We start from the raw sequence: 24026 nt of genomic DNA on the forward strand, positions 1-24026 counted from the left end.
AAAATAATCGTTAGTTGCAGCCCTACGATAAATAATATATATATATATATATATATATATATATACATACATAAATATAATATATACCGTATTTATCGGCGTATAACACTCACTTTTTTAACTAAAATATGAAGCTGAAACCCTACCTGCGTGTTAAATCCTAGAGCCAGTGGCGGAACTACCGGGGTCGCAGAGGTCGCAACTGCGACCGGGCCCTGGAGTTCTGCCAGTCAGGGGGCAACTCTCCGCTCGGCAACTCTCGGGCCCCCCTGACTGACAGAAATCCAGGAGTCCTCTGCTGGCGGCGGCCGCCGCCGCCTGCTTCAGCGCTTCAACTCCTGTGTTGGAAGCGTGAGGCGTTTGTCTCGGGTGCCGGCGCTTCACGCTGGGCGCCGGCATATGACGTCAGACTCCGGCGCTCAGCAGTGAAGCGCCGGCACCCGAGACAAACGCCTCACGCTTCCAACACAGGAGTTGAAGGTAAGTGACTGGGGGGGGGGGTTTAGGGAGAGAGAGGGGAGATCCTGAGAAGGGGGGTTAGGGAATGAGAGAGGAGATCCTGAGAAGGGGGGTTAGGGAGGAAGAGGGGAGATCCTGAGAAGGGGGGTTAGGGAGGGGAGATCCTGAGAAGGGGGGTTAGGGAGGGGAGATCCTGAGAAGGGGGGTTAGGGAGTGTGTGTTTGTGTGTGTGTCTGAGTGTGTGTGTCTGAGTGTGTGTGTCTTACTGTGTCTTAGCGTGTGTCTTACTGTGTGTGTGTGTGTGGTTTCCCAGATAGCAGTGATTCTGATGAAGTTTTTTTGTTCAAAGAGGTGCTTTTTCTTTCATATTTGCCTTATAAGTGGTATAAATGTTATAATGTAATAAATATTATTCCAACATTAAGTTCATAGCTTCCAAGTTAAAATTATTTTTTCTTACTCAAATTTCCTTGTTAAAATGGGGTTGCGAGTTATACACCAGTGCGTGTTATACGCCGATAAATACGGTATATAGATACATAAATATAATATAATATATATATAAATATAATATATATAATATATATATAAATATAATATATATAATATATATATATATATATATATATATATATATAATATACCGTATTTGCTCGATTATAAGACAAGGTTTTTTTCAGAGCAAATGCTCTGAAAAATACCCCTCGTCTTCTAATCAGACCTCAAATAGAGGTCTGATTAGGAGACTAAGATCCAGATCCCCCGCACCGCTGCAGGGGACCTGGATCCTCCTGTCTCACCTGACCCCCCCCCCCCCCATCATACACACACTTACCAGTGCTTCCTGCTGTATTGCCGGGGCAGCGGGTTGACGTCTAGACAACGTCCGCTGCAGCCGGAAGGAGGTGTGGCTAGCAGCGGGGGTTGTCTGCGTCCTTCGCGTAGACCTTCCCCGACTGTCAGAGACCAGGGTTCCCCGCACCGGTGCGGGGAACTCTGATCTCTGACAGCCGGGGAAAGTATACGCGACGGACGCATACAAACCCCCGCTGCCAACTCCACCTCCTTGCGGCTGCAGCGGAAGGCGACGTCAACCCGCTGCCCCGGCTGGAAGCACCGGTAAGAGAGGGGAGAGGGGGGTGAGAGGGGGGGAAGTGGGGGAGAGAGAGAGAGAGAGTGTGTGTGTGTGTGTGTTAGTTAAATGGGGGTATAAGGTGTGTGTGTGTGTTAAATGGGGGCATAGGGCATTTCTGGAGTGGCGTTAAGGGGGCATTTAATAGAGCACTCTGCCTCCTGAAATGCCTTATACCTCCCTATATGCCATTCTGCCCCATAATATGCCTTTTAACCCCCTAAATGCCAGAGTGGCATATAGGGGTATAAGGCATTTCTGGAGGCAGAGTGCTCTATACAATGCCTTTTAACTCCCTTAATGCCACTCTGCCTCCTGAAATGCCTTATACCTCCCTATATGCCACTCTGCCACATAATATGCATTTTAACCCCCTAAATGCCAGAATGGGATATAGGGGTATAAAGCATTTCTGGAGGCAGAGTGGCACATAGGGGGTCAAAAGACATACCATGGGGCACAGTGGCATATAGAGGGTTAAAAGGCATATCATGGGCCACAGTGCCATATTGGGGTGGCAAGCCTGGGGGCAGATGTGCGTAACTGGGGGACAGGTTGGAAAATACAAGAAATAAAAACAAAAAAAATATTTTTCTCAATCATAGCTTTTATTAAAAAAAATAGTTTACATGAATTAACATTTACTGGTAAAACTTTTTTCCTTTGGGGTCGTCTTATATTCAGGCTTTTTCTTTTTTTCTTAAGTTAATATTCAGATTTTGGGGGGTCGTCTTATAATCAAGCAAATACAGTAATATATATATATATAATATAATATATAATATATATATATATATATATATATATATAATATAATATATATATATAATATAATATATATATATATTTTTTTCTTTCTTAATATACAACCCCAGTTTCTTAAATATAATATAATATATATATATATATATATATATAATATACAATATACATTTCCAAATAAAGTATTCCGGTGTTTATTCAGCATCCGTGTGACGGAAGGGGGGGGGTGAAGATTACATTTATGGTATAAAGGACTGTAATTGCACTTTTTGGCCAGCAGATGACACAGATTAGCTAAAATACATTTTTGTACAGAAATTTTACAGAAGGCATAAAAATAGCTCTTTAAGACATGAAGGGCAGAGGCATCCCCGACGGGCAATCAGACGGGAAAAGAAGTCCCAACAAAAAGACCGTCTTCCCGACCAAACGCGCCTCAACTGAACTCACCTTTTAAGTCCTGATTCCTGACGTTTCTTAACTATTTGCTGTAAAGAGGTGGCAGGAGAAGACTTTTTGTCCAAAGCATAGATTGTTTAATAACAGCTGGTAACAAATTATTATCTTTTACTCATATAGAGCCAACAATTCCCATGGCGCTTCTTTAAGTCCCTACATTCAAATGGACAGAACGATAGAGGGTCCCGCTCTCCCAGCGAGACCCTCTAGGGATCCTTGAGACTGCACAGAATGCCAAGAATCGCCAAGAACAACATTATAACATCATCACCATCACAAAAAATCAACAGAAATCTCGTTTTCTCGTTGAAGGTTTTTATTCTTTCAAAATGTTTCCCGGTTTAGACAGCGAACCGTAATCACGACGCAAAACGTCCGTTTGTAGCGAGCGGGATTATACGCCGGCCTTCCTTAAACATGCCGCATAGAATTCTCAATAAATATAGCTACAGCCGCCCGAGGAAATGTACAAATCTCAGGCAAAAAAATATTATGTTTACAAATTCTATATACAATAAAAACAAAAAAAACAAACAAAATGTAAACATTCATATCACAAAATTCAACGGTAAGAACCAACAGAGAAGGGGGCGAGGAACGAAGGCGTGGATGTTACATTTATATAGATTAAGTGTTAAAATTAAGTGTGCTTTAAAATAATGTGCTGGGAAATTCAAAATTAATGAATTAAAAAAGAAACCGCAAAGTTTTTAGTGGCCTTAAAAAAAAAGATGGTTCACCCTTTGTGTGCCAGAGGGGGGGTAACTGTTTTTGCCCCGGAACACCCAGGGGTAATGGACAGGCAGAAACCGTCAAAGAAACGTTACCGTAGATACCTAGAGAGACGCAGGAACCGTGAACACTGATGAGGACGCTCTATTCGTAGAAGAGACTGATTTTTCTTTTTTTTTTTCAAAAAAAAAAAAAGGGGGGTGTTGGAGGAGGTCGAGGCACGTGAAACGGGGGGGGGGAATCTAGAGAAATGTTCGTACGTAAATAGTCAAAGTACCAAGCGACCGGCCGCAGAGAAGCCCCTGTTTGACACGGCGGAAGTGACATCATCAACACCAATTCCGAAAAAAAACAATTGCTGATGAGAACTCGGCTGCCACCCTGTAAATGAGCTCCATGGGGGGTTCCAGGCCCAGTCTATCCTCCGGTGGGGGGGGGATCCAGGCCCGTTCGGTCCTCTGTGGGGGGATCCAGGCCGGTTCTATCCTCCGATGGGGGGTTCCGTGCTCGTTCTATCCTCCGTGGGGAGGTTCCGTGCCCGTTCTATCCTCCATGGGGTGGGGTTTGCCGGGCCCGTTCTATCCTCCGTGGAGGGGGGGTGCCGGGCCCGTTCTATCCTCCGTGGAGGGGGGGTGCCGGGCCCGTTCTATCCTCCGTGGAGGGGGGGTGCCGGGCCCGTTCTATCCTCCGTGGAGGGGGGGTGCCGGGCCCGTTCTATCCTCCGTGGAGGGGGGGTGCCGGGCCCGTTCTATCCTCCGTGGAGGGGGGGTGGCGTTTCCGTTCCATCCTCCGTGGAGGGGGGGTGGCGGGCCCGTTCCATCCTCCGTGGAGGGGGGGTGGCGGGCCCGTTCCATCCTCCGTGGAGGGGGGGGTGGCGGGCCCGTTCCATCCTCCGTGGAGGGGGGTGCCGGGCCCGTTCTATCCTCCGTGGAGGGGGGTGCTGGGCCCATTACATATCCTTGGCAGGCGAGGTACAGGTTCTCCGTGCCCGCTAGCTCACCCGCTGCGTCGAAGCCTTACCCGGCATTGGAGGAGGAGAAGGGCGAGTGTTGTTGTTGCTACGGCCAGTGGAAGGGATCGGTTTTGTTACTCGACAAACGGTTGCGACTTGATTTCCGCCGCCTCTGACTGGGGGCAATAAGCGGGTCGGGTGCAGAGAGGGGACTCGTAGAAGCAGGTTTCCGAGGTCGGTGTCGGCGGCAGCAGCAGTTATAACGAGCTCTGTCAGCTCCAGGAGATCCGGAGAGCCCCTCTCATCTCTGGTCCCTCTTGATAGCAAAGTATTTATGGTGAAGCATGTTTTTGGTTGTTTGGTGGTTTTTTTTTTCTCCTTTTGTTTTTGGGTTTTTTTAGGTTTTTTTGTTTAGGGTTTTTTGTTTTTCCTCCATTTTTAGCAGAACACCCGTGTTGAATAGTTCAAGTCCCTTCGCGAGCTCCTATATGTTCAAACGCTTAAAGGAAGGAGGCCTGGAGGAGATGGGGGACGGGGACCTAAAACTCCTGGCGGGTCATACCCGTTCACTGCCCTACAGCGGAAAAAAAAAAAAGAAAAACTTTATTTATAAGAACATCACGTACACACAAAACATTCAACGCAACCATTTAGGGGCCAGAATTTCAGATCCGTTTCACACGCAGACCCTGGAGGGCAGCCGCACACGACACCGGCTTTTACCACGCACTATTAACCCTTTTTGCGGCAAAATGCTAGGAATAAACCTCATAAGGTCACTCTCAGTAACCAGAACCAGGAGGAATCATTTTCACAAAGTACGAGAATCAGATGAGAGACGCGGCTCCTTGTCGGCCATTTATAAACCTGGAAAATGCCGCTAATGACACTGACAAGGGGGGAGGCGACATGCGCAGACGCGTGTCATTAACAGCGTGCAAGCGGAGGGACTGTGCTGTGAAGCACAGGGTAGTGGGGCTTTCACTGCCAACATCACAAACAGCTGGATTAGTGTGTGGGGGTACGGGCAAGAAAAACCACCCCGCTCCCCCCAGCTTTACCCAGGGGCACCCAGATCTGACGCACAGAGATATACGTCTGCCCCGTGTGATTAAAGGGTTACAGGGGAAAAGCTGCGCGGACTCCTAGCCAATAAGAAGTAGACCGCTGGGCCCCCGGGTGCCACAGCCTGGCCTCACCTCAAAATCCTATTAAATGGCCGAGGCGGTAAGAGGATAACGTAGAGGAGATGAGGACCTGCTATACGTTTTATACGATGACATCAGCTATACGTTTCATACGATGACATCATAGGACTGCCCCTTTTGCTTTAATTACAAACGCAGCATGTTTTGGTCTCTGCTTTTTGAAGGGCGCCCAGATTCGATCTGATTTCCACAAAACATACGGTGCATTTAGAAGACAATCTCATAAGGCTTACTAGCTATCCCTGCCCTGAAGAGCTTACAATCTACACAGCCCATCCTCTCTTGTCACTTCCTGTCATTGTGGGTTATATCAGGAGGATCCAGGGTTACTCTGGGATTAGTCGGGGGACAAAACGCCCTCCCCGCCAGCCGGCCATAACACTGATGTAAAGACATACCCTTTCCTAAAACTGAGTGTAAGCTCCTCGGCTTTCTGTCTCGTCTAGAGGACACATTAAAGGACTTGGAAAGAGTCCTAAGGACTGCTTCAGGAACGTCATGGCCTCTTGCCTGTAACAATCTACTATACAGAGATATACATAATATACAGATATAAGATTCAACGGGAAACGACACAGAAACGAAAACCTTAACCGGCAAGCAGAACAGCCCCGGCAGACAGAGCGCCACCCGCAGACAGACCAGCCCCAGGGGGCCAAAATGTCACAGGCTTAAAGTAATGCCAATGCGGCCAAGACCAAGCACCATACTGGGGGGGGGAAACATTGGCTAGTTCAACGCCTAATGTGGCCAGTGACGGAAAAACAAGCTACAAGACGTCCTCTAAAACAGTGGACCTGGCAACGACCTCAGCGGCCCTCAAACCGACCTTCACCATGCAGTTAGTCCAGCTGGTAAAAGTGGGGTTAATTTACGGCACCCAAAAGCTTAAAAAACACCAGCATGCAGCCTTATCGCTAAAGTACAATTACCCATAAATAACGTGGGGAAAATGACTTTTTCCTGCCTGGGTGGAGGAAAGAAAAAAAGAACACAGAATTATTTCAGAATTATTATTAAGTATTTGCCGCCGAGACGCTTTCTGGCTTTTATTTTTTGTTGGTTTGTGCTCCTCAGCAAGACCAGATACACAGGCGGGATATGACACCGGGAAGAGTTAAAACAGGGGGCAGGACTGACACAAAATGCTACATATATTATTATTTTATTATTAATATTATTTTATTATTTTATTATTATTAATATTATTTTATTTTATTATTAATATAAATTTATCATTAGGAAAAGGTATGTTGTGTTAAGTTGTTATAAACCGCGATAAGGTTAAGTTTCACAAAGTTTTTTGGGGGGAAAGCTTTGCATGCAGAGATTCTGCTAAATGCGTAACATGTTATGGAGACCATGCGCGACCGACACGAGGAGGGTTCTGAAAGCGGATCAGACAAGCGCTGCGTACATTCCAGCAGACGGGGGGCAGCTTGCGGCGGGAGGTACGGAGCCTCGATCCCCCCGCCGCTCCCGGCTTCTGAACCTACCCTTTGTCGAAGAAGGACGTGTGCCCGGGGTGGACGTATTTGGCGGCACCGTTGTTCAGGACGCCGGGGCTGTTCAGGTTCGAGGGCATGTAGGATTTCCGCGAGGCCTGGTCCTTCGCAAAGTTCCTGCAGGCGGCCAGTTTGGATTCCAAGGCCTGAGCAGAAGAGAAGAAACCACCGATTATAAGCCGCCCTGTACATGAAAGAGCCTTACGAGCCCTTAACGGAGCAGTTCCAATGGCAAATCCCCTAACAAGTATATATATATATATATATATAATATATATAATGTAAGGAAGTCAGGCAGTAGATGAGCGGAACAGCCTTCCAGCAGATGAGGCTTTTACTGCGTAGGAATTTAAACATGAATGAGATAAACATAAAGCATCCTGTATCTACGGCGAGACCAACGCCATTCGCTATGAGGAGTAAAAATGGAAGCAGCCTGGGTTAGCGGGTAAGAAAGATACGTACCCCGACTTTTCTCAACAGGTCCCCCACGATGTTTAGCGCGGATATCCTGGCAGACGGTGTGAGCGGCGAGCTTCCCAGACCGTTGGGGATGCCTGAAAACACAGAATCGTTTAACCTCCCGACAAACTCTAGCAGAACAGGGGGCTGCCGGGGAGGGGGGTGATTCGTCCGGTGATTCTCGCCCACCGTTTTCACTTCAATTGGGAATGAACTCCACGTGTGATGGGGAATCGATTATAACTGTACAGCGCTACGGAATCTGCCGGCGCTATATAACTAAACGGAACGTAATAGATTATATTTCCACAAACCACGGCAGGTCCAATTTACAGAAGCCAAAGAGCCCCCACACTGAAGCCCCCTCTTTGACATGGACCTTTCAGCCAGGTCCCCGACATACACCGACACACGCAAGGTCTGCGACACAAAAGCCACGACTACCTTTGGGGGAAGTAAAGCCGTTTTCTGACATTTTGCCCACGGGGGTGGCAGGCAGGGAGAGCGAGGCCTGCACGGCAGAGTCCATTTTCTCGCAGTCCAGAGTGGGGGAGCTGGGGGCAGACTTTCTTGTCCCATCCGTCTGTCTCTCTCGTACAGCCAATTCCTGCCTTAAATCTGCAAAATAAACATTTTCTATTTACTCCCAAACCCCAGGTATTTGTAGGGTATCGGCGCGCGCACGTACGCACAGCACATGCAATGAGGTTCCGGCTTGCTGAGAGTAATGGGAGTAATCGTACCGGCGGCTGAACTCTAAATGACTCGAAAAGGCTAACACTCTAAAGTTGGCGTATTTGGGGGGGGGGGGTGGACACCCCGAGGGTGCGTGCGGGGAATCTCGGCGGCAGCGATCGGCACTCTACCTCGAGCCTCATCCTTCAGTCTTTGCACGGAGACCAGCAGAGACTCCTTCTCGTCCAGTTCGCTTTCGAGGAAGGCGTTCCTTTCGATCGCCTGATTCAACCGCTGCTCGAAATCCTCCAGAGACACGATCGTCGCCCTGGATACAAAAACAACAACGCTTCAGCCGACAATTTACATTTTTAAAAATGAAGAACGCGTGGAAAGATGTTTGCGAGATGAGGGGCCGTTCAGTGCCCTGAACCGAGAATGAAATAAAATCCATATAAATAATGAGATAGCCTAAAACATAGAGAACACTGAAAAAAAATATAGTTTATGATTTGGGCGAAAACCAGTTAAGTTGCCCAAATAAAATCAAGAATGACATTTAAACATTCCTCCGGCGAGGATAGAGTTAAAGAACAGCACATTGCTATGTATTCAGGTGTCTGGGTACGTCTGAGCGAATCCTGTCCATAGGCGAACACCAAAAGTACATAAACAACGGAAAAAAGCTCCTTCCCAGCTACACCCGGTGTTCAGGAAGCCGGACGCTCAAAGGAAAGGACCTATAAAGCAGGGCAGAGTATCGGCAGCGCGGGGAACGGTTAAGGCGTTGCGGAAGGCGCGCTGCTTAGTAGAAATGTGAACGTGTGCAGCGGAAGCGATCGGCAGACTCCGCAGCCCGCCGGCGACCGCGCGTCGGGACTCACCGCTTGGCTCGCTCCAGGTCGTCGTTGGCCTGTTCGAGCTCCCGCACGTACTTGTGCAGCTGGTCCTTAATGCTCCGGGCTCGGGCCAGCTCGTCCTCCAGGAGCGACACCTGCTTGTAGCTCTGTGAATACTGGTGCTCAAGCTTCTCCTAAGACGGGGAGAAAGGATACGGGGCGTCACGTAAAGCCACCCGGTGGGGAATTTACCGGGTCGGCGATCCGCTGAGAGCGCTCGGTACCTTTAAGGTCTCCACGTCGTATTTAAGTCTTTGGTTGTCGGCTACCAGGTCTCGGTTCCTCTGCTCGGCCTGGACCAGTTGGGTTTCCAGCTCGGCTTCCAGCTCTCGGCTTCCCTCTTGAAATTCCTCCAGCTCCTCGCGAGCTTCTTGGCAACTTTAAGGGATAGAGACGGAGAACTCACTCAACGACCCAACGATGCGGGGGGATACTTACACGGGGCGGAATAATTAAAATTCTGCTGTAAGCGGCAACGCTCTTCACGATGCTTCTAGACTGCATGTGGGCCGACCATGGCAGATACAAACATGGCCGCCATACCGTGCCTCCAAGAGAGCCTAAAATGCTCCGTGCCAGGCCACCTGGGGTAATTAACATGACCACCAGAGAAAACAGGGGGAATATAACCTTTTATTTCTGCATTTTTATCCCCAGCCAAAAGCGGCCCCTGTCACAGATCTGCGGGACGACAGGTCGGCTTTAACCCTTTCAGACACAGAAAGGACAATACACCTCTCTGGCATGGAAAAGGTTAAAGGAAGTTGCTGATAATTACATTTTGAATAATTTCTTGGGGTATTTTGTGCTCATATTTCCCTGTCCCAGCAAAATCCATCGGAAATAAAAACTCCAACAAAATAAAACAAACAAAAAACCCGAACGAACGAACGAACGAACCTTTGCTTTAATTTCTGACAGAGCTCCTTCCAGTAAGCGATTTCTTCTTTAGGGCTCAGAAATTCCGGAACGTCTTCATTGTCCATGTCTGAAAAGATCTGCGGAGAAGAACGGAGAAGAAGACGTCACATCCAGCGGCAGCCAAAAACACGCCAATTCCAGGATTTTACTAATTATAACAAATATTATATCCAATATATATATATTTTATTATACTACATCCATGTCGTGGGCCATAAAGAAAGTTAGGAGCCAGATCTAAAAATCTAGGAGTAGCCCTGGGGGGGTTCATAGAAATTCTATAAAGAAACAAAAGGCAAAAATGATTAATTTTATGAAATTTCAGGCAAATTATACCCGCTTCTCGTTGCTCAAAACGTAATGCGATCTGACAACTGAGAAACGTTTGCCGGCTTCAGAGGGCGGACGCGAGGGCTTCGACAAGTGTTTTATTAGGTCACTAACACTTCGGAAACGTCCGTGGATCCCGTACGTCACACGGAAAACTTTCCCCGGCGATAGGGCTCCGCTGACTCGACGAGGCGCTGGAAGGACTCCTCCTTCCCGTCTCGGGATGACATCAGCCAAATGGCATTCCGGAAAGAAAGTAAACCCGGAGTGACTTCATCCGAGGACTCGCTGAGAACAGCGGCACGACAGTCACAAGTTCGCTTACCCTAGCAATAGAAACTGCCTCTAACTCCCATCACTCGCAGCCAGATGCGCTCGCGCACGAGAGCACCAGCATTTCGTTTTTTCTCCCTAAAATGACACCAGCCCCGATTGTTTGCCCGGCGAGGTTCAGGGTTAGCGTGAAATACCATCGTCTGTTTTGTCTTCAAGGGCCGAGGAATTCTCAGGCGGGGGGGGGGGTTAGGGGGCTGGTGGGAATTGCTCCCATTGTGAAATGAGATACAGATAGGGAGCCGGCCCCCGAGAGCCACAAGAAGCGCGGGAAGAGATCCGGGCTTAGAGAGCCTAAAAAAAGCTTAAATGAATAAAAATACAGGCGACTCCAAGAAACGGAGCCCTAATATAAAGGGGGGGGCCGATACACGCTAACAGAACACGGAGCACAAACGCGGAGCGGCAGGCTTTCTGCCGACATTCAGAAGACCCCCCGTCCATGCCCACCTCATGGTCCCCCCCGGGCAGTTCTCTGTCCCCACGCGGGGTTAACCCCGAACTGGAAAACAAAGGGCTCCTTTCCTATGGCATTTTAGCATCAATGACCCCCTTTGTGGAAGCGCTTAGCGGAGGAGGGCCGTTACAGGGCGACGATGTTTGGGAGACCCTCGAGCCCTGAGGGGGCCACCAGAGTCTGCGTCTGTAACACGGGGAGGAATAACGAGTAGGTGGCTAACAAGTGAAACAGTGACTGATCACTTACAGCCAGGTGGTTATCCGTGATCGCTGAGCGCTCCTTCCTGCTGATCTCTCGTTAGCGGCCCAATAAACCCAAAAAGGAGCTAAAAAAGGGACGAAGCCACAGAAGTCTCCTCCGGGAAGCAGCCGCCTCGCAGCCGGGACTCTCTGACTGACAGCGAAAGCATTAGAAAGTTATTCATAAAAGGGGCCGATATCATAAGATGTCGGGGGCCGACGGCAAACGTCCAGAAAGTTATAAATACAAAATCTTGTGATTCCGATAAAAGTTTCCTGATATCATGAGATGTAATGGCCCCCGAGGGGCCTTTATGAATGGGGGATTATTAAGGGGTATAGGCGTAGGGGGGGCTCTCAGCGTGACGACCTCCACCACCAGGGCGGTGACTCCGACAATCAGCCGATCATCCTGCAGACGGGAACGTTACAGGAGACAAGGATGATGCTCTCTGCCCTCCCGACACCCTAAAAAATTCCCGCCCGGGGGTAATCGCCCCGTCCTACCAACCGCCCCCCCCTCGCATACTCGAGCCGCCAACTCGGAGAACGGCACTCAAGCTTATTAACACTTTAATCACCAACCGGTCTAAGAACGCAAACAGCAGCCTGTGGTGTACGGTGGCCTGCGAGGATTCACACCGTTTATGCTTTTGCCTTTTTTATTTGACACCCCCCCACCAACTGCCTGAAACCCCCCTCTGGCTATAACCGTCCGCTTGTAATTGGATACCGCAGCAAACGCACCACCCGACAGCCCCAGGACTCGGAGCAAGTCTCGGGACTCCCAGGGTTTGTTGCGTTTTGATTTTGGTTGCAAAACGAGAGATTGAAGCGTTTACAAATAAATAAAAGGAGCCGCCGCTGGAAATGTTACGTTTCATTTCTAGGAATACAAATAAAGCGCGCTGGACGCGGGTCACGGGGAGGAAGAGGCCTCAAACGTCCTCCGGTCAGATTGCCAAGGGGGGAGAGATGATTAAAGGAGCCCTCTGTGTAAACAGCATTTGCCGCGGCTCGGCTTCCTCCGGGTAACGGCAGTCGCTGTGAGATCACCGCCCCCCCCCGGCCCTGCAGCAACGGGGAGACCTGTGTCATAAAATGAAACATCGGGTGCCGTCCAGGGGGACCGAGGTGGGGCCGGAACCAGAAACCAGTTCCACGACGTTGCAAACACACTTTAACCCTTCGTGCAGGGAGGTGTTAACTCCCGGCTTATACCCGTTACATAACAGCAACCGGTGGGAATCCCCCGCCACCCCGGGAGCCCAGTAACCGTTCATTTAACCCATTCCTGGCTACCAACTTATTAACCCCTGCGAGTTCGTACCCCGCCGCAAACGAACAACTAAACCTTTAAACATTCGAGGAATTCCGCGTCTGGAGACGTCCAGCCCGAGCCCCGCAGAGAAGCCGGACGGCGAGGGCCGCTTTACGGCACGGCAGGAAAACCGGCTCCTAACGACAAAGCGGAGACGCGAGAGGCATCCCAGGAAAGAGAGCGGCTCGCAGCGGACGGACGGCCACAACTCATCCAATCCTCACACATTAAACATCATACATGTTACAGCATGTAACAACGCAAACGAGACAGCGACACGCGAGACGGTCCCAGGGACAGGGAGCCAGCAAAGAGACCGCAACACACGAGACGGTCCCGGGTCAGCAACACGCGAGACGTACGGTCCCGGGGACGGTCAGCAAAGAGACAGAGACACGCAAGACAGTCCCAGGGACAGCCAGGAAAGAAACTGCATCACGTGAGACGGCGGGGAAGACAGCAAAGAGACAGCAGCACGCGAGACGGTCCCAGGGACAGCCAGCAAAGAGACAGCAACAAACGAGACGGTCCCGGGGACGGCCAGCAAAGAGACAGTGACACGCGAGACGGTCCCAGGGACAGGGAGCCAGCAAAGAGACCACAACACACGAGACGGTCCCGGGGACGGTCAGCAAAGAGACAGAGACACGCAAGACGGTCCCAGGGACAGCCAGGAAAGAGACGGCATCACGTGAGACGGCGGGGAAGACAGCAAAGAGACAGCAACACGCGAGACGGTCCCAGGGACAGCCAGCAAAGAGACAGCAACAAATGAGACGGTCCCAGGGACGGCCAGCAAAGAGACAGCGACACGCGAGACGGTCCCAGAGACAGCCAGCAAAGGGACAGCAACACACAAGACGGCGGGGAAGCCAGCAAAGAGACAGCAACACATGAGACGGTCCCGGGGACGGCGGGGAAACAGCAAAGAAACAGCGACACGAGAGACTGTCACAGGGACAGCCAGCAAAGAGACAGCAACATGCGAGACGGCCCCGGGGACAAAGTTTGTGATCTACAAAGAGACAGCGAAAAGAATCTCTGAGATCTTCAGAGAACCAGACAAGAAGCGAAGCCCCTAATGCAGGTTCCAGGGTGGGCCGGAATCCCCCCCTGTCGATTTGGGGCAGATCTCGGCGCTCACCTACCACGGTATGCCGGCTCACGAGAAACACTCCTCCCCGGCGCCTGCAAGGAAGGGACTATCCGACGTGTCAGCTTACAGCCAAGGCCACAGACACAACACAGGCCGTGAGTGATGTGGGGAACGGCCAATCAGAGAAGAGGCTTGAATTCCCCTATCCACAGCCAGCCAATAGCATGTGGCAGAGGGTGGCACATAGGTGACAGTTGTCCCTCATTTCCTGACAATTCCTAAACACAGAAAGCTGATGGGGGGAATAGAGGGGGGGCAATACAGGGGGGGCAATAGGGCAGGTGACCCGGGTAGTTCTAGAATACCAGGAGAGCTTTAACCCTTTCACTGCAAGTGGGGGGCAAGGATTCTCAGGCTGCTCGCAAAGCAAACAAGGACCCCAACCAGCAGACCCCGATGTCTCGGAGGATGTGGCATCAATGCCAACGGAATGGCGGCCAACAAGCAGTGGGGCTCCTGGCGGAATTCTGACCCGATCACCCTCAGCCAGCAGTCATGAGACGTTTGAGGTTAAAGTTCAACCGCAATAATCACCATTCCGGGTATCGGCTCAGATTCGGGGTCACCTTGGAGGAACCCCCAGACTCTGGCGCTGTCAGAGACGATTGTGATATCACAAGCAATCCTGGCGAAAAGTTCGAGAGGGGGTCTTATCACCATAGCAACTGATTGAATGGCACAGACAGCAGGACAATGCTTTTGGTTGCTATAGTGATATAATAAGACCACCTTTGACATTTTGGATCAGAGGTTCTATGTTAACGCCTCAGCAAATCTAACCATGGAACATGGCTCTCTCTCATAAGAAGTGCATACATGACGGCCGTCACCAGGCAGTAGTGTAAATCACCATAGCAACCAGAGGACTATCATCCAAGTGCTAACACTTTGCCCCTGCGCTGGTCGTTATACCGTACATTATATAAACATGCGCCGCCCAACTGCACAACCACACAAGTCTCCAAAATCTCAGGACACCCCGATCTCTCAGATACCCCATAACCTTATTTCCCAATACCCCGGCCCCTGCATGCCGTATGACAGCCCCTCACAGTGCGCCTCTCCACCTATGGAAGCTTTACTAGTGCTCATCACACCGTCTGAAAGCTTTCCCGGTGCCCTTCTCTCCCGGTGACAGCTACCCACCGTGCCCTTCTCTCCCCGTGACAGCTACCCACCAGTGTCCTTCTCTCCCGGTGACAGCTACCCACCGGTGCCCTTCTCTCCCGGTGACAGCTACCCACCGGTGCCCTTCTCTCCCAGTGACAGCTAACCACTGGTGCCCTTCTCTCCCAGTGACAGCTACCCACCGGTGTCCTTCTCTCCCGGGGACAGCTACCCACCGGTGCCCTTCTCTCCCCGTGACAGCTACCCACCGGTGCCCTTCTCTCCCCGTGACAGCTACCCACCGGTGCCCTTCTCTCCCAGTGGCTACAACCCCTGGTGCCCTTCTCTCCCAGTGACAACTACCCACCGGTGCCCTTCTCTCCCCGTGACACCTACCCACCGGTGCCCTTCTCTCCCCGTGACAGCTACCCACCGGTGCCCTTCTCTCCCCGTGACAGCTACCCACCGGTGCCCTTCTCTCCTCGTGACCGCTACCCACCAGTGCCCTTCTCTCCCAGTGACACCTACCCCCGGTGCCCTTCTCTCCCAGTGACAGCCACACGGGTGCCCTTCTCTCCCAGAGTGACAGCTACCCCCCAGCACCTTCCTCGCCCGGTGACAGGGCTTTCCCCAGGGCCCCTCTCGCCCAGCGACGGCCCTCGTTTCCCAGCCCCTTCTCTCCCAGTCACAGTTACCCCGGTGCCCTACTTTCCCGGTGACAGCCACCATCCCCGGAGGCTTTCCCTGCCCACAGGCCCGCTCTCCCGCTCTCCCGGTTCTCACCTGCCGCCCGGCAGCCGTTTCTCCTTCTCTCGACTGACTCTTTCCGGCCGACAAGCAGCGTCTGACGTCACACCCAGGCGTGGTCTCAAAAGTGACGCGAGCTGTGAAGCGCGTGCTCGCCCAGGGGAGGTTACGTGATTAACACCTTCCTGGCCGGAGCATATTAATACAGCTACATGTAATCCCTGCACATTAACATATATGACAGTTACATGTAATCCAAGCACATTAACATACATGACAGTGACATATTATCCCTACACATTAACATACATGACAGTTACATGTAATCCAAGCACATTAACATACATGACAGTGACATATTATCCCTACACATTAACATACATGACAGTTACATGTAATCCAAGCACATTAACATACATGACAGTTACATGTAATCCAGGCAATTTAACATACATGACAGTGACATGTTATCCCTACACATTAACATACATGACAGTTACATGTAATCCTGCACATTAACATACATGACAGTTACATGCTATCCCTACACATTAACATACAGGAGCCGTATGTCTATCCCATGCATGTTTAATACCCTCACTGTATTACCCCTCTACCACCTCTGCTGGGAGGCTGTTCCACTTATCTACCACCCTCTCAGTAAAGTAAAAACCATCAAAAAATGGATTAAATATTGCAACGCGTCTGTTCGGTTAAAAAGAAAAGATGGTTGAAAGGACTGGCAACTAACCTGTTAATTGTCCCCAGTCCTGACGGAGGACAGACACCCAAAACCTGCCCTCAAACCTCAGAAGCCGGTGACGGAGCAGCGAGGATTTATTTTTGAGGAAGAGACTCAAGTTCCTCTGAATCGCAGGAAACGGGACAGGAAGGATGTGAAACATTATTATTATTTTTTTTTTTACTTTTTTTTGTCTTTCTTCAATAGATTCTCCTTCCTCTGCCTGTAATCCACACCCTGTACTTGTTACTTTTTTATTCTATTTTTTGGGGATGATCGCATTTCCTTTTTTTAATGTTTGGGGTATTTATTCCTCGAGGGCGCCGAGCGCGCATGTAATTAAAACAATTACATTTATATCTAAAAATATTATATTAATACATTTATATAATATATGAGAATATCAATAAAATACAAATTAGATATATCTAAAAATATTCATATTATATAAATTATCTAAAAATATATATATATAAAAATATTCATATTATATCAATAAAATAAAAATTAGATATATCTAAAAATATTCATATTATATAAATTATCTAAAATTATATATATCTAAAAATATTCATATTATATCAATAAAATAAAAATTAGATATATCTAAAAATATTCATTTTATATAAATTATCTAAAATTATATATATCTAAAAATATTCATCTTATATAAATTATCTAAAATTATATATATATATAAACCTTTGTATTATCTATAAGAATATATGTGCATATTTCATATTAATATTATATCCATAAAATAAAAATTGTATATAAAATTGTATATAAAATATTCATATAGAAATTATATAATAATCATATATATAAATATAATAATAATAATAATAATAATATACATATATATTATTATTATTATTATTATTCTTGTTATTATATTAATCTATATTAATATTTATATTATATATGAGAATATATGTGCATATTTAATATTTATATTCTATCCATAAAATAAAAATGATATATCTAAAAATATTTAAATAATAGAAAATAAATAAAAATAATTTATATATTTATATATAAATATTTTTTAGTTTCATCAAGCGAGTCACAAAATGATGGGGGTTCCTGGCCTCTGCCCCCAGCCTCCCGACGCATTTTGCTGCATGGCTTTTAACAGAAAAATGGACATAATGGGAAAATGAAAATGTATTTATGGGGGGATTTACTGTTAACCCCTTAAATATGTAGTTAAGAGGGCACTTTAGGGGGCAGCCACTTCCATACTTACCAAATGGCACTAGTGCTTCGAACGTCATCCCATTGTACAACGCTGCGGTATATGATGGCGCTATAAAAAGAAAATATAATAATTTCTTCTTAAAAAAAACGAAGTATTTATTACAGGGAAATATCGGATATCTCTATTCCGGTCACGTCATCGGCAGACATGCGCGTTTACTCTAAATTTAGTCTGTTACCTGAGGATAAATAGAGATATTTTAACAGCGTAAGAAAACCTGTTCGGGCCAAAAAATTGTGGCAAAAAATAAAGGTCGCTTTCCGGAAGGAATCTGAAGAACGTGACTCACGGGGAAGAGGCCGCCGTAAAAATAGCAGGAGGATTCGCAGAATAATCATTTTTTACGTTGTTAAAAAAAAACAATGGAATTTCCAAATAGAAAGTGTGAGATTTGGGCAGTTTTGGGAGTTTACGTAATATTATGATCATTTTTTTGTGGCTGTAATGGCTTTTACCGATAGACCCTCGGGAGTTAAGCAGATCTGACGCTCGGAAACGTTATGACATCAGCAGGAGTGAACGTGACATCATGATATGTAATGTTACCATATATGGTAAACGCTGGGACTTCTGTACAGGTAAAGTCGTCCTGGCCGACTGTGTGAACGGGAACCCTGGATAAACCCCCCCTTGGGGTAACTGACACCCCAGGACAATGTTTTTTCCCACGGCCGGTCTTTTACCCAGAAGCCTTTCCTTCCCCAGTCTGTTCTCAGGGCAGCAAAACAAAAGCGTGAGATAAAAGCCCCCATTCATCCCGAACCCGGGGTCTTTCTACGGGACAGGCTGACGGGGGGAGAACTCCACAGCGCTCACCCACTTAGCATCTCCGCCAGACAGCAGTCTCTGATCCGTCTAAGAATATAGTGCAAGACCCCCCAAAAATCATCGGGAAATGAATAAAATATGAAATAAATAAATTAAAAAAAAATTACGGGTTTATTTAAAAATCCTCCGCCCCGTTGCCCTTTGTTACCCAAATATTTGGAATGGGGATAATGATTAATGAATGAATAATAATTGTAGAATCAATCAGAGGTCACGACCTCCAAGGCAAATACTGGCGAAGACGATGGTGGAGATTCCTTCGGTTTCGGGTTCCACGGAGGCGAAGAGGTTTCCCGTTAGCTGGTCTCGGCCTTGGGGGGCAACAGCGTCCTTAATGCCCCCTTGAATCCATCCCCCCCCCAGCTGTTGAATGTCCATTTCAAACTAAAGGAACAGAAAAGTCTTTATTATTATGATTTATTCATTTATGTAGCGCCATCGTATTCCGTAGCGCTGTACAGGACATAAGAAGTAGTACATGACGATTTGGGCCCTGCTCAGAAGGAGCTTACAATCTAGAGGGCGTCAGGGTCTGATAATGTTCTGTTTTTTGGAATGAACCCAAAATGCCTTAAAATTCTCCATAATAACAATTTTTTTATTAGCGGAAGCCATTTTTTTTGCTTTTTTTTTGGGAATATGTAAACCGAAGAGGAGGAAGAACCCCTACGGGGGGGGATGGGGGGGCTCTAATCAGACGTCTCATTACGGAATTTAGGAAGCGCGTTAAGTATTATAATTCCAGACACACCAGCTGCCTTCTTGGAAACCATCCCCCCCCCCGCACCCCATCCTGCCTATGGTCCGTGTTTCCATGGAAACTACAGAGATATCCTGAATTGCTTTTTTTTTGTGTCGCCGTGTGAAACAATTCTCACATTCCAGGAACGAAGCCGTCACATCGTATCAATGAAATCTGATTTTGCATAATATTTTAAAATATTCAGTGTAAAAAAAAAAAAAAAGGCAAAGACAAAACTTTGGGGGATTTGCATTTTTTGTTTAGCTCTGATAAATTAAAATATTGAATTGGAGACGTCACATGCAGCGAAGGAGTTGAATGCAATTTATTTTAAATGGCGAGCCAAATGTATGAAATTTATGAAAAAAATTTATTAAAATAATAATAATAAAAATAATAATAACAATACTACTACTACTATTTTTATTATTATATTATTATTACTATATTATTATTATTTTTATTATTATTACTATATTATTATTACTTTTATTATTATTATCACTATATTATTCTTACTATATTATTATGTATTATTATTATATTATTATTATTATTACTATATTATTATGTATTATTATTATATTATTACTATATTATTATTATGTATTATTATTATATTATTATTATTACTATATTATTATGTATTATTATTATATTATTATTATTACTATATTATTATGTATTATTATTATACTATTACTATATTATTATTATGTATTATTATTATATTATTATTATTATTTTGTATTATTATTATATTATTATTATTATGTATTATTACTATATTATTATTATTATGTATTATTACTATATTATTATTATTACTTTTATTATTTTTTTCAGTAGTCAAATTATTTTATATAATAAAAAAATGCGTTCTATAAAACAAAGTGATACATTTTTGCAACAAAATAATGCGATGTTCTAAAATAATATTTTACCCTCAAACTGTTTGTAACAATATTGCCTGTATATAATTATAGCTCATTTCTTGGATACAGTTTAACCTGTTCAGTGCCGGGACGGTGTCGCCCATTCCTCTGATACTTAAAGAGTTAAAGTCTGTGCCGAGCAGATCATGTCCCCAGAAGAAGTGGCCGCAGAATGAAAAGTGGGTTCACGTGCGGAATGTGTCGGCTGAACTGTCTTTTGGAAATGGTAATAACTGTAATTAGATTGTCTGCAGCCCTCTCTGTGCAATAAATTTTCACCCAAAAGAGTCTCCATTTGCGTTTTTTTTTTCCAAAAAATGTAAAATTTCAGGATTCACAACATTCACCAACCTGGTAGAATATCACCCGGAGAATCTCCCCCAGTCACCCCTAATTTTCCTGATAATATGCCCATTCACCCTGTTAGTCTACCCGTGATATATGATGTCATACCTCTCATGGGTCTGGAACCAATCACAAGTCAATAAATCCCACCATAGATCGCAATGCAGAAAAATGATATGAAAATATATATTGCTCTTTATTCATTAACTGGGAGAAACTAAATAAATTGGTTTTCTAGCTAATTTTTCCATTACAATTTATTGCACTGCTATTCAATTACCTGTGATGGATTTATCAGAGGCTTAGATGGAAGAGCATGGTAGATAAGTGGAACAACCTCCCAGCAGAGGTGGTAGAGGGTAATACAGTGAGGGTATTACACATGCATGAGATAGGCATATGGCTCCTGAATCTAAGACGAGGCCAACGACTGATTAAGGTTTGAGTCATTACAGCAGGAGAAACTGGCGACTAGCCGGGGGCCGGATGGGGCCGATCTGCGGGCAGGTTCTAGGTTTCTTTCTCCAGAGTTGAATTCAGGCCATAAAACAGATAATTACAATTTTTAACATGAAAACATCTGGTGGGGGGGGGGCGAGCGACACATTCTATAAAGGTTGATAATGTTGCGTTCAGTTACTGCCACCTGGTGGACATCCTGTGTAAGTGCAACTTAGAGACTACATTCTAAACTGCTCTAGAATGGGGGGGGGGGTCCAAAATGAACACTAATTTTTCTTATCATCTTTTTTTGAAGTATCCTCATTTTTTCCCCTTCTTCCAAATGCAAGACTAACATTAATGCAGCCGTCAACATTCTGGGGCCCACTGGGGGCCATTAACGTGACAAGGGGTCTTATTATAAAAACAGATAAAATAATCATAAAACCATCAAAGCCACCAAAAAACTGCTGCTTTCTGGACCGTTCCATTGGTTGCTATGGCAATAAGTCCACTTTTAGCATTACCGCTCACTTGGGATGGGGCTAGAACCCAGTGCCGTCTAATGTTACCGCTGTTCTAGTTCCCCTCTTCATTTTCTTACTAAATTAAGACCAAAAAGACAGATATCCTGCAATCTGACCCAGGAAGGTGGCTATGAGTGCTTCTAGGTCATGAGAGAGAGGGTGATAGATCAGTGGAACAGCCTCCCAGCAGAAGTGGTAGAGGCAGGGGATAGGCAAAGAAGACCTCCTACTAAATTATGTGACAGTACTTTTGCCAGAATTGACCGGCAATAACACAAGGAAGAAGGAATTTGACCTTAAATCATAAAGTCTGGAATAATCCCAGTCCGACCAGTTTCAGAAGCCGGTTACCAGTCTCCGCATACTGAAGCTTTTATTAGAGCTTTTTTGGCTGAAGGAGACATCTGCATGAATGGCCCCCGGCCAAGCGCCCGATTAAGTCCAGCTTCAGGGTGGGTGAGCCGGACCCGATCGATTAAGGGGTATCTTAGGTGGGGAGCCGGGGTTCTTCCAGAAGATTTGCTACAATTACATTGGTATTGGGCTAGAGTGCTAGCCTTCAAAACTAGCGTGTAACCAAAGCTACGTGACCAGCCGAGGACCTCACAAGCATCCTGCAGACCAGCGGCAAGGGTTTATGTATTTGTGAAAATAATCATTCTTTTTATTCATTGGTTTACATACCGCCATCATATTCTGCAGCGCTGTACAATGGGTACGAGACCTTACAATCCAGAGGATATTCTGGCTGAGCCTTCTGGGGGTTGTAGTTCATTACAGCTGCTTGGGGTCGGCTTCTGAAGGCACCAGGGGCTTGAGATCCGAGCAGCAGGAGCTGCAGCCTGCCGTGACCTCCACCAACTGCCCAGCGTCCTCGCCATGACTTCAGAGGCAAATTCTAAACACAGATAAAAGGGTTTTATTAGGAAAATATTCAGAGCTCGGTGTTTAGTAAACACGTTCTCCACTTCGCTGGCCGTGTGCGTAACGGGCAGAGATTTCATATCATTTCCAGGAATTCTCCGGTCCTCTCACCTCATCTTAGCAGCCACTGCCTCCTGCCGCCTCCAATCAGAAGGGGAGTATTTTCAGGAGTTACCCAATCCCTGTTTTGCCCTCTGAATTTGTTGGGGAACCAACTGTTGCCTTGGTGGAACTTGACTTCTCGATGTCTTCGGCCGGTGAGTCAATCGACCCTCAATGGAGTTCCAGACTCTGCTGTTTGCCTGTGAGATCATCGACGTCTGCCTTACACATTTATAAAGGGCCATTGGAACACAGGAGTGATGGGAGTGATAAAGGGTCATTGGAACACAGGAGTGATGGGAGTGATAAAGGGCCATTGGGACACAGGAGCGATGGGAGTGATGAAGGGTCATTGGAACACAGGAGTGATGAGAGTGATAAAGGGCCATTGGAACACAGGAGCGATGGGAGTGATAAAGGGTCATTGGAACACAGGAGTGATGGGAGTGATAAAGGGCCATTGGAACACAGGAGTGATGGGAGTGATAAAGGGCCATTGGAACACAGGAGTGATGGGAGTGATAAAGGGCCATTGGAACACAGGAGTGATGAGAGTGATAAAGGGCCATTGGAACACAGGAGTGATAGGAGTGATGGGAGTGATAAAGGGCCATTGGAACACAGGAGTGATGGGAGTGATAAAGGGCCATTGGAACACACACATATGTATATATAGAGCCGTGGTTATTGAGCCGTTGCTCAGGCCACACACCCCTCTTTTCGATTTTATTACAATGTAACAAATAAAAATGATGTAACAATGTTATCAGCGCGGAGTTATCTCTCGTTCCATCTGCTGTGTAACCAAACGTAAGAGCTGTTTGCTGATTGGATCCGCACGATATAAAAATAACTAGATCTGTTATTTTGGGTCTTTCAGAGATTAATAATCACAAATAGTTCGACCGGTTTATTGCGGTTTCCATCGAAGGCCGTCCTCGGGTGTCCGATACCTTCTTACATCACCTCCAATCACAGCGCTGCAATGTTCCACTGTCTCTTCCCCATCTTGCCACCCTCGATTTGCCCTCTCTGCTACATTTTGTCACCCGGTCCCTTTCTCTGTCCATCCTTCTGCCCCTGTTCCCCTCCCTTTAACCCCTTCCAATCTCCAGTCTTTCTGTAAAAACTCAAACCTTAATCAGTCGTTGATATCACCCTCACTGTAATACCCTCTACCGCTTCTGCTGGGAGGCTGTTCCATTTATCTACCACCCTCTCGGTAAAGTAAAAAGCATGCATTTAAGAAGCATGTAGAGATGGGTACCTCTCTTATTAATAAATCTTACTATTACAATGTATGCCATTAAAGGTAACAAC

At 46.6% G+C, this 24026-nt stretch overlaps 1 protein-coding gene across 5 annotated transcripts; it reads right to left on the bottom strand.

The window, feature by feature from the left end:
* Positions 1–4875: 4875 nt before the first annotated feature.
* On the bottom strand, positions 4876–15966 carry NDEL1 (nudE neurodevelopment protein 1 like 1). 5 transcript variants are annotated; one of them, XM_053454150.1, is made up of 10 exons: positions 15896–15966; positions 10146–10243; positions 9470–9623; positions 9231–9379; positions 8538–8674; positions 8116–8289; positions 7675–7766; positions 7201–7355; positions 6637–6671; positions 4876–5070 (listed from the first exon to the last, which is right to left on the bottom strand). In XM_053454150.1, exons 2-10 carry the CDS (start codon positions 10229–10231, stop codon positions 5063–5065), a joined length of 990 nt encoding a protein of 329 aa, XP_053310125.1. In that variant the 5' UTR covers positions 10232–10243; positions 15896–15966; the 3' UTR covers positions 4876–5062. The 5 variants fall into 5 exon arrangements, with proteins under 5 accessions (XP_053310125.1, XP_053310121.1, XP_053310122.1 ...); XM_053454146.1 differs by lacking the exon at positions 6637–6671; XM_053454147.1 differs by lacking the exons at positions 6637–6671; positions 15896–15966 and adding an exon at positions 13998–14030.
* Between the last annotated feature and the right edge of the window lie 8060 nt (positions 15967–24026).

This window comes from Spea bombifrons, chromosome 13, assembly GCF_027358695.1.
Source record: "Spea bombifrons isolate aSpeBom1 chromosome 13, aSpeBom1.2.pri, whole genome shotgun sequence".
Classification (NCBI taxonomy): domain Eukaryota; kingdom Metazoa; phylum Chordata; class Amphibia; order Anura; family Pelobatidae; genus Spea; species Spea bombifrons.